A 13,543-nucleotide genomic window follows, 5' to 3' on the forward strand; every position below is an offset into this window, starting at 1 on the left:
GGTCCAATTCTTTGAACCCGAGGAAGTCCAACTTCAAGAGCTCAACAGTATTTAATTTCAATGATTATCGTTGATCACGTCAATGTGAGAAAAAATCTTGAGTTGGAGACAATGCTGATTCGAACTTCGAACCTTGTGAGATCAGATACAGTAAAGAAGGTCGTCTCCAATATCGCAAGGCTGAGGCGACGTCGCGATGCGACAAACGAAATCAAAGTGCACTTTATGTCCGAAAGATTGGGGTGGTACTGCTGCAACATGGAATGAGAGGAGCTCCAAATGTCGGCGATAGACTTATAAGTCCCATCGAGTTGCCCCACGTATTCAATTTACCATTGAATTGGCAGATTTCTATATGTTCTAGATCCGCTATTAATTATAGACTATTTCATAATTGCAAATAGTATTTAGAAAATTCATCTACTTGTATCCAACCTAATTTATACAATTCACAAAAAATGTTAGAACTATATTACTTGGTAATTACATTCTTGAAAAATCTAACAAGATCTAAAGAAATGGAAAATGCAAAGTTTGAAAAATCTTGAGTTAAAGCTCTTGACTTCCATGTATTGTAGTCAAGGATCCTATTTGTCGAGTTGATAAAAGCATAGAAATTTAAGCTTTGCATTCTAATCAAATAGATATTGAAATTAGGGATATTGGCATCCAATATCACGAAATTTTCAAAAAGTTGTGTTTTTCCCACGAACTTTAAAATTGGCAAATAATATCACGAACTTTACCCCGTGTTTGTTTTTTCCCACAAATAATATTATGATACCGATTTTTTTTTCGTAATTTCTCGACAACAATTTTGAAAGTTTCAAGTTTTTTCAATTTTTGAAGATAGTTTTTCTTGAAGCACACCCTCCAAAATTTTCTTCAATCTATTAAAATAACATGAATTTTTTCATTCGTGGGAAAAAACAAACACGGGGTAAAGTTTGTGATATTATTTGTCAATTTTAAAGTTTGTGGGAAAAACCCAACTTTTTAAAAGTTTCGTGATATTAGATGCCAATATCCCTTGAAATTAATGATTATTTGGTAGATATAAATCTCCTCTATTTTTGGTCACTAATATCACATGCTTAGCCACGTTTGTGGACCCTTTTCAAATTAATGTCTTTCACATTATTATTTATCACATTTCATTAAATTATGTGACTCCTTATTAGGTTTTAAGCACGTTTATTTATAAGGGAATGGCACTTGCTAGTTTCTTCATAGAAGGAAAATTCTATTACTATTAAAATTAAGGTTGTGCATTTGGTGACATCCATCACAAACAAACACACAAACTTTTATATTGTTCCTAATTTTAATTTAATATTCCAATTAAAGATATTGCATATGTCAAATGTGTTCTAGTTTTAGACCGAGATTGAAACTATATAATAAAAAGGTAAACAATTAAACGATTCCAGAACATAATTCTTGACTTCTTATTAAGACGTGATTATTTATGTCGAATTTCCAACCAAACTTAGGCCAAATTGTCAAGTTAAATAATTAGATAAAACCAACGTTGTAAACAAAAATAATTCGTTGTTTCAAAATTGGCGTTATAACACAAATAAATAACAACTAAATAAATATTCTAGAGTAATTCTAAAAAATTCAATGTCGCAATCGACAATTTTAGATGAATATTTGTCGTTTGAGAAACAGTGTAATTGAATTTGAAGAGAAATATGATTACAATGTTTTACTACTATTTGGCATATACATGGATATTCCACAGCATCTAATTTTGCTTCGACTAGGTAGCTTCATCATTTTCGGTAAAAATAAAAGGTAAAATTTTATTTTATTTGTTAAAACTTCAATGTATACTTTGTTTGTTCGTACCCAAAAAATAATCGGTATGATAGTGTATTAGCGTGTGTCATAAATATTACTATTAACAAAAGTTGTAAGTGTACTATGTTTGAAAAAAGCAACCTTAAATACAATATTAATATCAATTACAAAAGTTTACTAGTTTTCATACTTTCGTTCATTTTTTATACGAAAGAAAAGGCTCAAACCGCTTAGAGATCGGTGAACCAAAGTTCAGTTTCAACAAACTAGTCCAAGAAAACAAGCAACAAAAAAATCTCAAAGCCAGAAAAAGCAAGCTAAGCAAATGAAATGCACCCCTGAAGCAGAACAAAGAGAACAAAACCTAAACAAACATCAACCAACTAACTAGGAGGCAGGGCGAGCTATAATGCATCTTTATGTTTATCAGAGTTGCTTATGTGATTATGCTACATCCATCTTCTAGCTTTAAGTAAGTCCTCACACATTTGGCTCGGTGAGAAAGGAAATTCGGGGCACCATCCTTTAGTCCATGCTCCAAGCCTCCAAATAATGAGTCTCTTCTCAGTTTCCCAGTTCGGTTCCATTTTTTGAAATATAACTTTATCATCTCTTTCGTTCATATTTTTAACACCCTTATCAAATCAAAACGAAATCTTACTCGCTTAGAATTTGATGGAAATTATTCCAGTTTCCAAGATAAAAATTCTCAAAGGAATTAATACGAAAACCGAACTTCTCAAATTGATATCGATATCTCAATTCTCGTTATCCATATTGCCAATAACTGTCACATGATAACATGAACACCCTTATCTTTAGGTACCAGCGACATTATTTTTCACTATACCTGACTCTACAAATTGTGATTCATCCTTTGCAAGATTAGATCCGCTATCACCTTAAAAACCATCATCTTCAATAAATTTCAATTGTGTGTGCATTTTGTGTTTGTGTAAAGTGTGTATTTTACGTTACTATTTTGACTGGTCCAAAACTAATAAAATAAATAAATTCCAATCACGTGCAATATCCTAAGGCCGTATAACTATATAAGAGGGACATTTCAACCACAATAATTCCATTTAATTTCTCATATCCACAAAAAGACCATTCCATAATCACCAAATTTCAAATTACCAAAATAAGATGCATAGATAAGTGTGACAGCATAATTGCCGTACAAAACCAGCTGGAACTAAACTATGTACCAATAATTTATCAAATATTCCATCCATGTATGTATAAATTATAGTAATAAAATTCACACAATTCGATAGATTTGGACATTAATTAATGTTGTTACCACCAAATATTCCCCAAAACATATTGTTAGATTTCAATTGTCTTCACACAACACGGCATTGCAACAGTGTGATTATGCCTCTCTCTCTTTACAGGTTGTCTGAATTTCATCTTTGCACGACAGCATGTTATGCTTAACACTTTACAATAAATTAAATATTGTTTTGTAATAAAAAGATAAATTTGGTTGATTTGTGGTTTTAAGTATTAAATGGGAGAGGAAAAGCAAGAATCTGTTGCAATCTTCTTTAATTGCCCCCAAAAAAAGGTGCAATTGAAATAGTGAGAGGTGTTGTTGAATGAGTGAGGTCTCTGATTTTTAAGAAACAGACTTGAGTAATTAAAAGACAAAAAAAGTGCCAAATAAAGAAGAAATATTCCGATAATGTGCGCTCTTTTGATAATTGTTAAATTTGCTATGTTTCAGTAATATCACGAGTTCACAATTCTGATTTTTAGTATCAAAATATATGGGGTCAATTTAATCCCATAGTTGGCCTAATCGAGAATAAAAATTTCATAAATTCAATTTTTGGAGTGGTTGTTGATTCTACGATGCGATAGCTCCGACTCATCCTTTAGAGTTGGGATTCGCTTTCGATTTTTGTTTGTCATCTATTGCTCGACCCACTGCATCTGGCTTCCGATGTCAACGACGACCTTTTTCACTGTGTCTATCCCCATGAATTTTATTATTTGAATTAGACATTACTTATTATTTAGGATAATGTGATTAGGATGTATATTTTGTGTTACATTAAGAAAGTTAATTATAAATTTGTAGGTTAAAAAGAATTAAGAGCATTAGCAGTGTTGTGCTTACATGACGATAAATCGCATTAAGCACGTGGTCATTGTTCATGCAAAACAAACGTGCTCGCGTACAGTTACATGGAATGGAATCTGCGGCAAGTATATTAAATTTTTATAACTAAGAAAAAATACATTTATGTATAAATAAGTCATTTTCCACTTCATTTTACGCACTTTTGCATTTTCCTGTTTTGATATTTTTTTATTTTAATTATTACTTTATTCATTTTTTTTTCCAAAGTCGCCCACTATTTTCCATCGTTCTCGTTAAGTAAGGAAATAGTAGGTTTATAAAATTTTGTACTACTACTTTATTATCGATAAATAAGTAAAAATTTAAAATTTACATCACATTAGACTTGAAATCGATGATTTTAAACTCTTACTAATTTTTCTTAGTTAAGGATCCAGTTGGCTTTTCAACATCCATTTTTAATGTCCAAGATAGAAATATTGGTATTTGCTTACAAGTTTGGTAAATGACTCTATTGCATAATGGACTCATTCAATATCAACATTGCGGCCAATAGCTATTGCGGTAAAGATTAATCTCCCCTTGTTATCATTGGATGAGAGTCCTTAGAGTATCCACAGTTGGAGGGCCGCGGCCCTTGGCCCGGAGCTGGGCAGGGCACGGCTCCCACTACTGAGTCGCGGGGTGGACGAGCGAGGGCCGAGCTCTCGGCCAGGCCGAGGCTCTTGGGCACGCGGCTCGGCCCGCCACTGCAGGGGCCGAGAGCCGCGGCCCTTGGCCACCGATTTTCAAAAAAAAAAAATTCAAAATTTCTCCTCCATTTTTTTATCCCAAACCAAACTCCACTTACAATTGATTTCAATTTAGTTTCAAAACATGGATTCCGACGATGAAAATTTTCGACGAGCGATCGATGAGGAGTTTGAAGAACTCGTTGCAGCGGTGCAAGCTGAAGCCAACGAGGAGGAGGCAGCGTTGGCGGCGGCGGCGGCCATCCCTCGGCCGAGATACCATCGCCGGTATATCAACCATGACCATGCCGGAGCCGACCAGCGGTTGATGGAAGACTACTTCGGCGATAACCCTCGTTATCCGCCGGAGATTTTTCGTCGGCGATTCAGAATGTCGCAACGACTCTTCATCCACATTGCGGATTGTTTGTCTCAGCGATACATGTGCTTCGCCTTGCGGAGTGATGCCACCGGTCGACCCGGATTGTCGACATATCAGAAGTGCACGATGGCAATTAAGCAGCTTGCCTATGTCGGGCCTGCTGACATGTTCGACGAATATCTACATATGGGCGAAACAACTGCCCTTAAGACGCTGAGGCAGTTTTGCAAGGGTATCAAAGAAATCTTCAAAGGGGAGTACCTACGGAAACCAACGGCCGAGGAATGCCAGAGACTGATAAATATGCACGGGACTGTGCATCATTTTCTGGGCATTATGGGCAGCATCGATTGCATGCACTGGGAGTGGAGGAACTGCCCGGTGGCTTGGAAGGGGCAATTCACTTCTGGTTTCAAAGGGCGACATCCCACGATGATCCTTGAAGCCGTTGCTGACTACCGCTTGCGAATCTGACATGCGTATTTTTGTGTCACTAGGTCGAACAACGACATCAACGTTCTACAATCATCGCATCTCTTCAATGATGAGTCCCGGGGTGAGGGTCCGCAAATCAGCTTCGTGGCTAATGGCACGCAGTACAGCAGGGCATACTATTTGGCCGATGGAATATACCCTCGCTGGCCTGTGTTTGTCAAGACGATCCGACAACCAGTTGGGCCAAAGCAGACCTATTTTGCAAAAAAAACAAGAGGGTGCTAGAAAGGATGTTGAGCGGGCTTTTGGAGTCCTCCAATCGCGATGGGCCATTATACGGTGTCCGGTTCGACTATGGCACGAAAATGATGTCGCAGACATCATGACTGCGTGTATCATATTGCACAATATGATAATAGAGGATGAAGACTTTGTTGCAGAGCGCTGGGCACCGGAAGATGGTGCTAGCACAATTCACGATATTGCAACCCCTCCTCTGCAGATGGGTGTACCATGCAGTAATGAATACTTGATTCAGCGCTTCACCAATATGCGGAGTGAAATATCACACTCAGCACTGCAGGCTGATTTGGTTGAAGAGGTCTGAAACCGTAGAGGAGGGGGCGCAGTGTGATAGGGGTTCTCTTTGTTGTACGCGTTGTATCGAAAATTTTCGTTATATAATTTTCCCTTTTATAATAATACAGCTTAAATTTTGTTATAATTTTGTTTATTTTAATTATTTCTATGTGTTTTAATTATTATATGCAAATACAGTTATATTTATGATAGCTAAAATTAAAATATAACAAAAAAATGTTAAAATTTTTTAATTGGTGGCCCTCCTCCGGGCTACCATTGTGGTGGCCAAGTTTTCATGGGCAGGGCCAAGTTTGTTGGGCACGTCCAAAAAATGGTGGCACACTTCAACAATTTATCAAAACTCGTGTCCTAACTAAATTGCACTCTTAAACTGGAATGGAGGGAGTAGCAGTGAAAAATAAACTCATTAAAATTGTATAATCAAAGTAAAAAAATTCATTATTTTTAAAATCAATAATTTAGTGCAATTGAATTCAATTTAATAATCGAGAAATAAAACACCGAAATTGTAATCAATGGTAACATGAAACGCAAATAAAAATAAATACTTTTGGCTGTTTATTCAATAAATTGGAAATTCGAGTCAATAATTATTCCGAAACTAGTAAAAACTATAGCACAATAAAAAAATTGATTAAAAAAATTCCAATTCTCACGTCGTCACATTCCTCCAAATTAGAGTATTCAACAGCGGTGTCTTAACAAAGACTGCTTCCCCACCCCACCCTACCCTGAGCTCCAAGTCATCACCTTCACCGGAAAACTCTCCGCGTAGCTCCTAACTTCTCTCCCCCAAATTCAATATCAATCACCTCTCCTCTCTCTCCACCTCTAAATTCTCCCTAACAAAATTCATTTCTATTCTTTTTCCTCCCCCAATTTTTTCAAAACCAACAAAAATGCGCCGAGAATTGATCCCACCATCCAACCCCTAAATCATGTCCAATTCCGCAATGCATCCTTGCTGCTGCGTCTCCTCAATGGCGATCAGCAGCTCCTCCATGCCTGCCGCCGCGCAATTGCCCACCGATCCGATCGCCAGAATTCAGAATTTGGTCGCGGTGTCTAGGGCTTCGTCGGCGCGTGAATCCGCCGCCGATCACGGAGCTCTGAGCTTGAGCAATTCGAGCAGCAATCGTCACAGTAATTATAGCCATGTTCATCCCAGCCGGGAATTGAAGATTAACGATATAGTTGGGGATGGGGTTTCGGGGATTCTGTACAAGTGGGTGAATTACGGGAGGGGGTGGCGGCCGCGGTGGTTCGTGTTGCAGGATGGAGTGCTGAGTTATTATAAGATCCATGGGCCGGATAAGATTGTGGTGAATCAGGAGACGGAGAGGGGATCGCGGGTGATTGGGGAGGAATCGATGCGGCGGGTTATGAGCCAGAATCAGCATCATCGGAATGGAGCCGCTGCTTCGCCGGAGAAGAGCCGGATTCCATTTGGTGAAGTTCATTTAAAGGTTTTGATCATCTCTGTTATTCCAATTGTGATTTGTGGACTGTGTGGTTGAGTTTTTAATCGGGAAAATGAATGAAAATTGACCTTGCTATGTAGTAATTCATGAATGGATGCATTGAATACTTACGATTTTGGTGTTGGTTTCAATTTAGGAAACAATTGTATGTGCTATTATGGTAAAGAAGGTGTCAAACTGAGTATTTTCTGTTCAGGTCTCGTCAGTTCGGGAGAGCCGATCAGATGATAGGAGATTCTCTATTTTTACGGGTACGAAGAGGCTCCATCTAAGGGCTGAGAGCAGAGAGGATAGATTGGCGTGGATGGAGGTGCTGCAGACTATGAAGGACATGTTTCCAAGGATGTCCAACAGTGAGTTAATGGCCCCCGTGGACAACCTAGCTGTATCGACGGAAAAGCTGAGACGGAGGTTGTTGGAAGAGGGGGTGAGCGAGGCTGCAATTCAGGACAGTGAGCAGATCATGAAGAATGAGTTCTCTTCACTGCAGAATCAGCTGATGCTCTTGAAACAGAAGCATTGGTTTCTCATGGACACATTGCGGCAGTTAGAGGTACATATTGAGATTAGTACAAAACTTACAAGTTCATTTCGGAGTTATTCTTTAGCTTCTTCAAATAGTTATGGACCTTAAAGTTCTGTACATTTAGATCTTATAGTGGGTGACTTGGTCTTTTGAGTGGTCAGTTTCATTTTTTGTAGACTGTCTATAGCACCCTAGATCTCTAGAACTGAAATTGGTTCTTGAATGTCACTGTACTCATTATTACTATATAATTAATTATAAATAAAATTAGAGAGGATTATTTCTCCATTTGCACCATTTTAAACGTGTACTACAGCAAGGTGTTTTGTCTCAGGCTCTTTTGAAATACTCCATTTATTTGTACTTTTATTTTGATTATATTCTCCTAATTTATGTTTTTACTAATACCACTTGGTAGAATTCTATAATAGAAAGAGGCTGTGCATGATGTTGGATTTAGCTCTCTTTGTGGGCGAGACATGGCTTACCCTCTGAGTTATAGTTGCATGGGTGTTGGTCCCTTTTTGTCCTTAAATGGAGACGGTGGTGGATAAATTGATTGTGATTGAAATTGAAAGTGTGTCACTGGCACAGATTTGATGATACAAGGGCGCTTCTCATTTGTAACCTATAAATGATCATTTCTGGATTCATTCGTAAACAAATGGGTTTTCTAGTCAGTCGCCTTATTTAAAACAAAATCTATGCCTCAAAAGTTGTGAAACCACTGTAAAATGTTTTTCTTGTAAAACATTTTACCTTTCAGTCAGTAAAGTTGACTGACTTGATATTTATTGTTTGTGAAGAAAACTCCTTGATGCCGATTCATTTTTTCTTTGGTCTTGAGAAAAGCCTGTTTTTCACTAATATAAAAGTGTAACCTAAAACGCATTACATGCATGTGGATTATATTACCTATACTAATATGTTGAAGATTGGATTTTTAGTTGTCTTTGAATTAATTAAAATGGTAAGTTTTTGGATGTTGCTCATCATATCAATAAAATCCACCCTGTATATGTTTGTCTGCATGGAAACTTGCATAGAGTTAGCTACCTTAGATTTTGATGATTGTTTATTTTATGCAAATATACTACTTAGTGAGACTCACAATGATTTCTTAACTATTCACTTTTCTTTACTTCGTGGCTGAAACAATTTTGCTAATGTGTAGACAGAAAAAGTGGATCTGGAGAATACAGTTGTCGATGAGAGTCAGAGACAGTTAAATGAAGTTGAAGCGTCCTCTAGATCAAGGCAAGATAAGTATAGTGGTATGCTTCCCTATACTTTCTAATTATTTTTGGTTTACTTAAGAGCATAAAAGCCACATCTTGAATTTCTGGAGTCTAAATGATCAAAACGATGTGGATGATATTTTTTAAGCTCCTAAGTCTGTTGTCAGTAGTTATTTAGTACTTGTTCATATCCTCTCATGTTGTCAACCTTTAATCAATACAATAAGTTGGACTAAAGAGTCATGTAAATGCAAAATTCTAGTTTTTTCAATTCTTTAGTTTGTTGCATGTACTGCGAGAGGCAAAGTTTGATTATCTAATGCTAAAAAACTTTTCTTTCTTTTTGTTGGTAGGGGCGTTGATTTTTAAATTTAGTTATTACACACCCATAAAATTGTTGCACCTCCGATTTACTGTTTGAATAAACTGAGCCACTCTCACTACCCTTGTGTGTACTTTTGCCAGAAACTGCCAGTGAGTCTGAATATGAAAATGAAAGAGCCGGTGCAGCTGACGAAGACACAGATGAAGAAGATAATACTTTCTTTGATACCAAAGATTTTCTTTCTTCTAGCTCTTTTAAGAGTAACGGGTCTGACTTTAGGACATCATCATTTTCATCCGATGATGATCTTAATACTTTTGAATCTGAGGATGGTATTGATCATGACATTAAATCTGCCGGAAGAAACTTTCCACATATTAAGCGTAGGAAAAAATTGCCTGATCCTGCCGAGAAGGAGAAAGGAGTGAGTTTATGGTCAATGATCAAAGACAACATCGGGAAGGATCTTACGAAAGTTTGTCTCCCTGTCTACTTCAATGAACCTCTCTCTTCTCTGCAGAAATGTTTTGAAGATGTAGAATATTCATATCTTCTTGATCGAGCTTATGAATGGGGAAGGAAGGTAATATTTTGAGTTCTGAATTTGTGTGATTGATTTGAATCACATTTCGAGAAAATTATTTCTTTTTGTATTCTCACGGTCTGAATGTATTAATCTAATTTCTAGAAATCGATGTATCATGGGTGCTCCTCTTGCAAGATGCTTCTAATTTGTTACCCTTTAGCCACTGACTTGTGATTCATTAAATTCTTTTCAGGGCAACAGCCTTATGAGGATTCTAAATGTAGCTGCATTTGCAGTATCTGGCTATGCTTCTACAGAAGGAAGAAATTGTAAACCTTTTAATCCACTGTTGGGAGAGACATACGAGGCTGATTATCCAGATAAAGGCGTACGATTTTTCTCAGAGAAGGTATCAGCATGTCACGTGGAGCAAACTTTTTTTATTTGCTAAGATAATTTTGTAAACTTAATACTGCACAATCGGTCAAATAAAAGATTTACCAGTTCTAATCTAAACAGGGTTCTAAGTCTAAAGTGAATTTCTTTTTTATTTTCCTTTACTTGCAATGAGTAAGTAAGTGGCCAGTTTTCCTTTGGATCAGGTGAGTCATCACCCCACGATTGTAGCATGTCATTGTGATGGGACAGGCTGGAAATTTTATGGAGATAGTAATCTGAAAAGCAAATTCTGGGGTCGGTCCATTCAGCTCGATCCTGTGGGCATTCTGACTGTTGAATTTGATGATGGTGAAGTATTTCAATGGAGTAAGGTATATCGCTTATCATTGGTGATTTTTCTCTTCTCCATTTTTATTTAATAAACAAACAAATACCTTTATTTGACAGGTAACAACATCTATATATAATCTCATTTTGGGAAAACTATATTGTGATCACTATGGTACTATGCGGATACAAGGAAACCACAACTACTCTTGTAAGCTGAAATTTAAGGAGCAGTCCATCATAGACCGGAATCCTCATCAGGTACTCTCTCTTACCATCAATATCTTTTATACCTATCCAAACTATGTAACTTTTTTTAGGAATGTGAATTTATGTTTTTTTTGTCTTACTGGAGTTCTCTTTTCTTTTAATCTGATAAGCATCCTACGTAAATAAATAAATTAATGCTATACGTACGAAAGAATAAGATGGAATAATGGAAATAGCTGGTGATGGTTTAATTTCGTTTGCGTATCATTCTAATCCATGAATGACTAAAATACAGAATATAGTGCTATTTACTATGCTAATGAAATTGAAAATATCAACATTTGTTCTGGTATAATACCAATCGTAAATAATGTTGTGTACGGAAATTATATGGAAATGGACTATTGTGTTTCATGGAACTGAAGGCTTGTACACATCTTTAAATCTGGCTTATATATGTTGATAAACGTGAATTATCTTAATTTTTTATGTGTAATATTGAAAATTTTCATAACACTGGAATTGAATAGTATCTCAGCATATAATGTTTCTGCAACAATATCTGGTGATATATGAAGTTTCTCTTGATAATTTATCTTAAATCTTCGCAACTTATGATGCTTTCATATAATTATGCATGTGCAGTGGAGTATTATTTTTAAGCATTTCTCCATAAAAGTGACTTTGGGAATACAGGTGCAGGGAGTTGTTCAAGATAAGAGTGGAAAGACGCTAGCAACATTGTTTGGGAAATGGGATGAGAGCATGCACTATGTTGATGGAGATCTCTCCAAAGGAAAAGGTCACGAATCTCTGTCTAAAGCTCGATTACTATGGAAACGCAGCAAGCCTCCAGAGTTCCCGACACGCTACAACCTGACTCGCTTTGCCATCACGATGAATGAGCTTACTCCAGGATTAAAGGTGATCTTTTTGGAGACGAATTACTTTTCTAGACATGTTTCCCTGTTTGTTACCTTTCTATGCCACGTTAATGGGCCCATAATATATTCCAGCGTGTTATTGTGAAATACCAGTAGTTTTATTTAGTTGATATGATGTTTTAAGGGTGGGTCTCATTTAGACGTCTCAGAAACTTGGTTCCAAAAGGTATACTTTCTGGTAAAAATGTAGCACTCCGTATTAGTTTTGGAGAAGTTAATACGTATGTATAGGTTTCTGAAGGGAGAAAAGGTAGTATTAGAAGCAGTATTATCTCTTACAGAAGAGGCAGTACTCATTCAAGTTGACTCCTTATTCACTTTTGTCGGATGGGGGTTAGGATCCATCTCACATAATTTGACCCGTTAGTCGTCCCGTACTAGTTTTTGTGATATTATAAAGTTGTTCAGATACTGTCTCGGGCCTTTTGGCCTTAAAATGTGCAATCCATATGCTGTACTATACATCGGGAATATGTGTTTGTGTCGTTATATGTATTGCCGTGACATTGGCTTCACTTATACGGACTCAACACCTTTTTGCAGGAGAAGCTACCCCCAACAGATTCAAGATTGAGACCTGACCAGAGGCACTTGGAAAATGGGGAGTACGAAAAGGCCAATGTTGAAAAATTGCGGCTAGAACAACAACAACGGCAGGTAACTAGTTTGATCTCAAGGCTTCCACTATTTTTCATTCTTGATCCAAATAATCTCAACCTTAGATTTGGAACAATGCCTATATTCTCTGCTATCATATAAATTCATGCATTCTCTAATACATTTTCAACGAGCTATTTACTTCGTTGATGGATTAGATTGACAATACATGAATTGACATTATCATAATTATGCAATCCATTAAAGTATGTGGTGGACTTGATTGGAAACAGGCAAGGTCGATGCAAGAGAAAGGGTGGAAGCCACGTTGGTTTGTGAAAGACAGGGGATCGGAGACGTACCGTTACATTGGTGGATACTGGGAAGCTAGGGAACAGGGCAACTGGGAAGGATGCCACGATGTTTTTGGTAATACACATTCTAATCATACTATAGTCTGACTTAGAGGGGAAATTGGTTCATAATTTGTTTTGTTGTTGGTAGTTGTTTAGGAAAATATTGGAAAATCGGATAAGGATTGTCTGTACGAGTTGCAAATATATATATGAATACAAATATATATAAGTGTGTGTATTTTCCATATAAACTGTAATGTAGATGAAGCAACGAAGTTGTTTCAACCATAGAGACACTCTTATTTATTGCCTATTCATTGGGGTATTATTTGTTCATATACTAAATTTAACACTTTTTTATCTTCTCATTCTCCTTTATTATGTTATGAATTAAAACACAAAACAAGAATCGTCTTTACCTATTTCAACCATCTAAGCAAGTGTATAAAGTAGGAGAAACGTGTGGACTTTTTTATCCAACACTACTTCAAGGAATTAAACTATGGTATTGAACTATAATCAAGATCTTTAGCATTAAACATTAATCAATAATCACTTTATCATC

The 13,543-nt window shown here is 36.7% G+C and overlaps 2 protein-coding genes across 2 annotated transcripts; both read left to right on the forward strand.

The window, feature by feature from the left end:
• Positions 1-4,774: 4,774 nt before the first annotated feature.
• Positions 4,775-5,485, forward strand: LOC125206642 (uncharacterized). The gene has a single exon (XM_048105884.2). It carries the CDS (start codon positions 4,775-4,777, stop codon positions 5,483-5,485), a length of 711 nt encoding a protein of 236 aa, XP_047961841.2.
• A 1,274-nt stretch (positions 5,486-6,759) lies between these two features.
• LOC125205646 (oxysterol-binding protein-related protein 1C-like) lies at positions 6,760-13,338 on the forward strand. Its single transcript, XM_048104705.2, has 10 exons — positions 6,760-7,515; positions 7,727-8,083; positions 9,231-9,330; positions 9,760-10,202; positions 10,399-10,554; positions 10,748-10,915; positions 10,992-11,132; positions 11,778-12,005; positions 12,569-12,682; positions 12,916-13,338. Exons 1-10 carry the CDS (start codon positions 6,988-6,990, stop codon positions 13,081-13,083), a joined length of 2,403 nt encoding a protein of 800 aa, XP_047960662.1. The 5' UTR covers positions 6,760-6,987; the 3' UTR covers positions 13,084-13,338.
• The last annotated feature ends 205 nt before the right edge of the window (positions 13,339-13,543 follow it).

This window comes from Salvia hispanica, chromosome 6, assembly GCF_029641045.1.
Source record: "Salvia hispanica isolate PSC_SH4W2 chromosome 6, Shi_PSC_v1, whole genome shotgun sequence".
In the NCBI taxonomy this organism is placed as follows: domain Eukaryota; kingdom Viridiplantae; phylum Streptophyta; class Magnoliopsida; order Lamiales; family Lamiaceae; genus Salvia; species Salvia hispanica.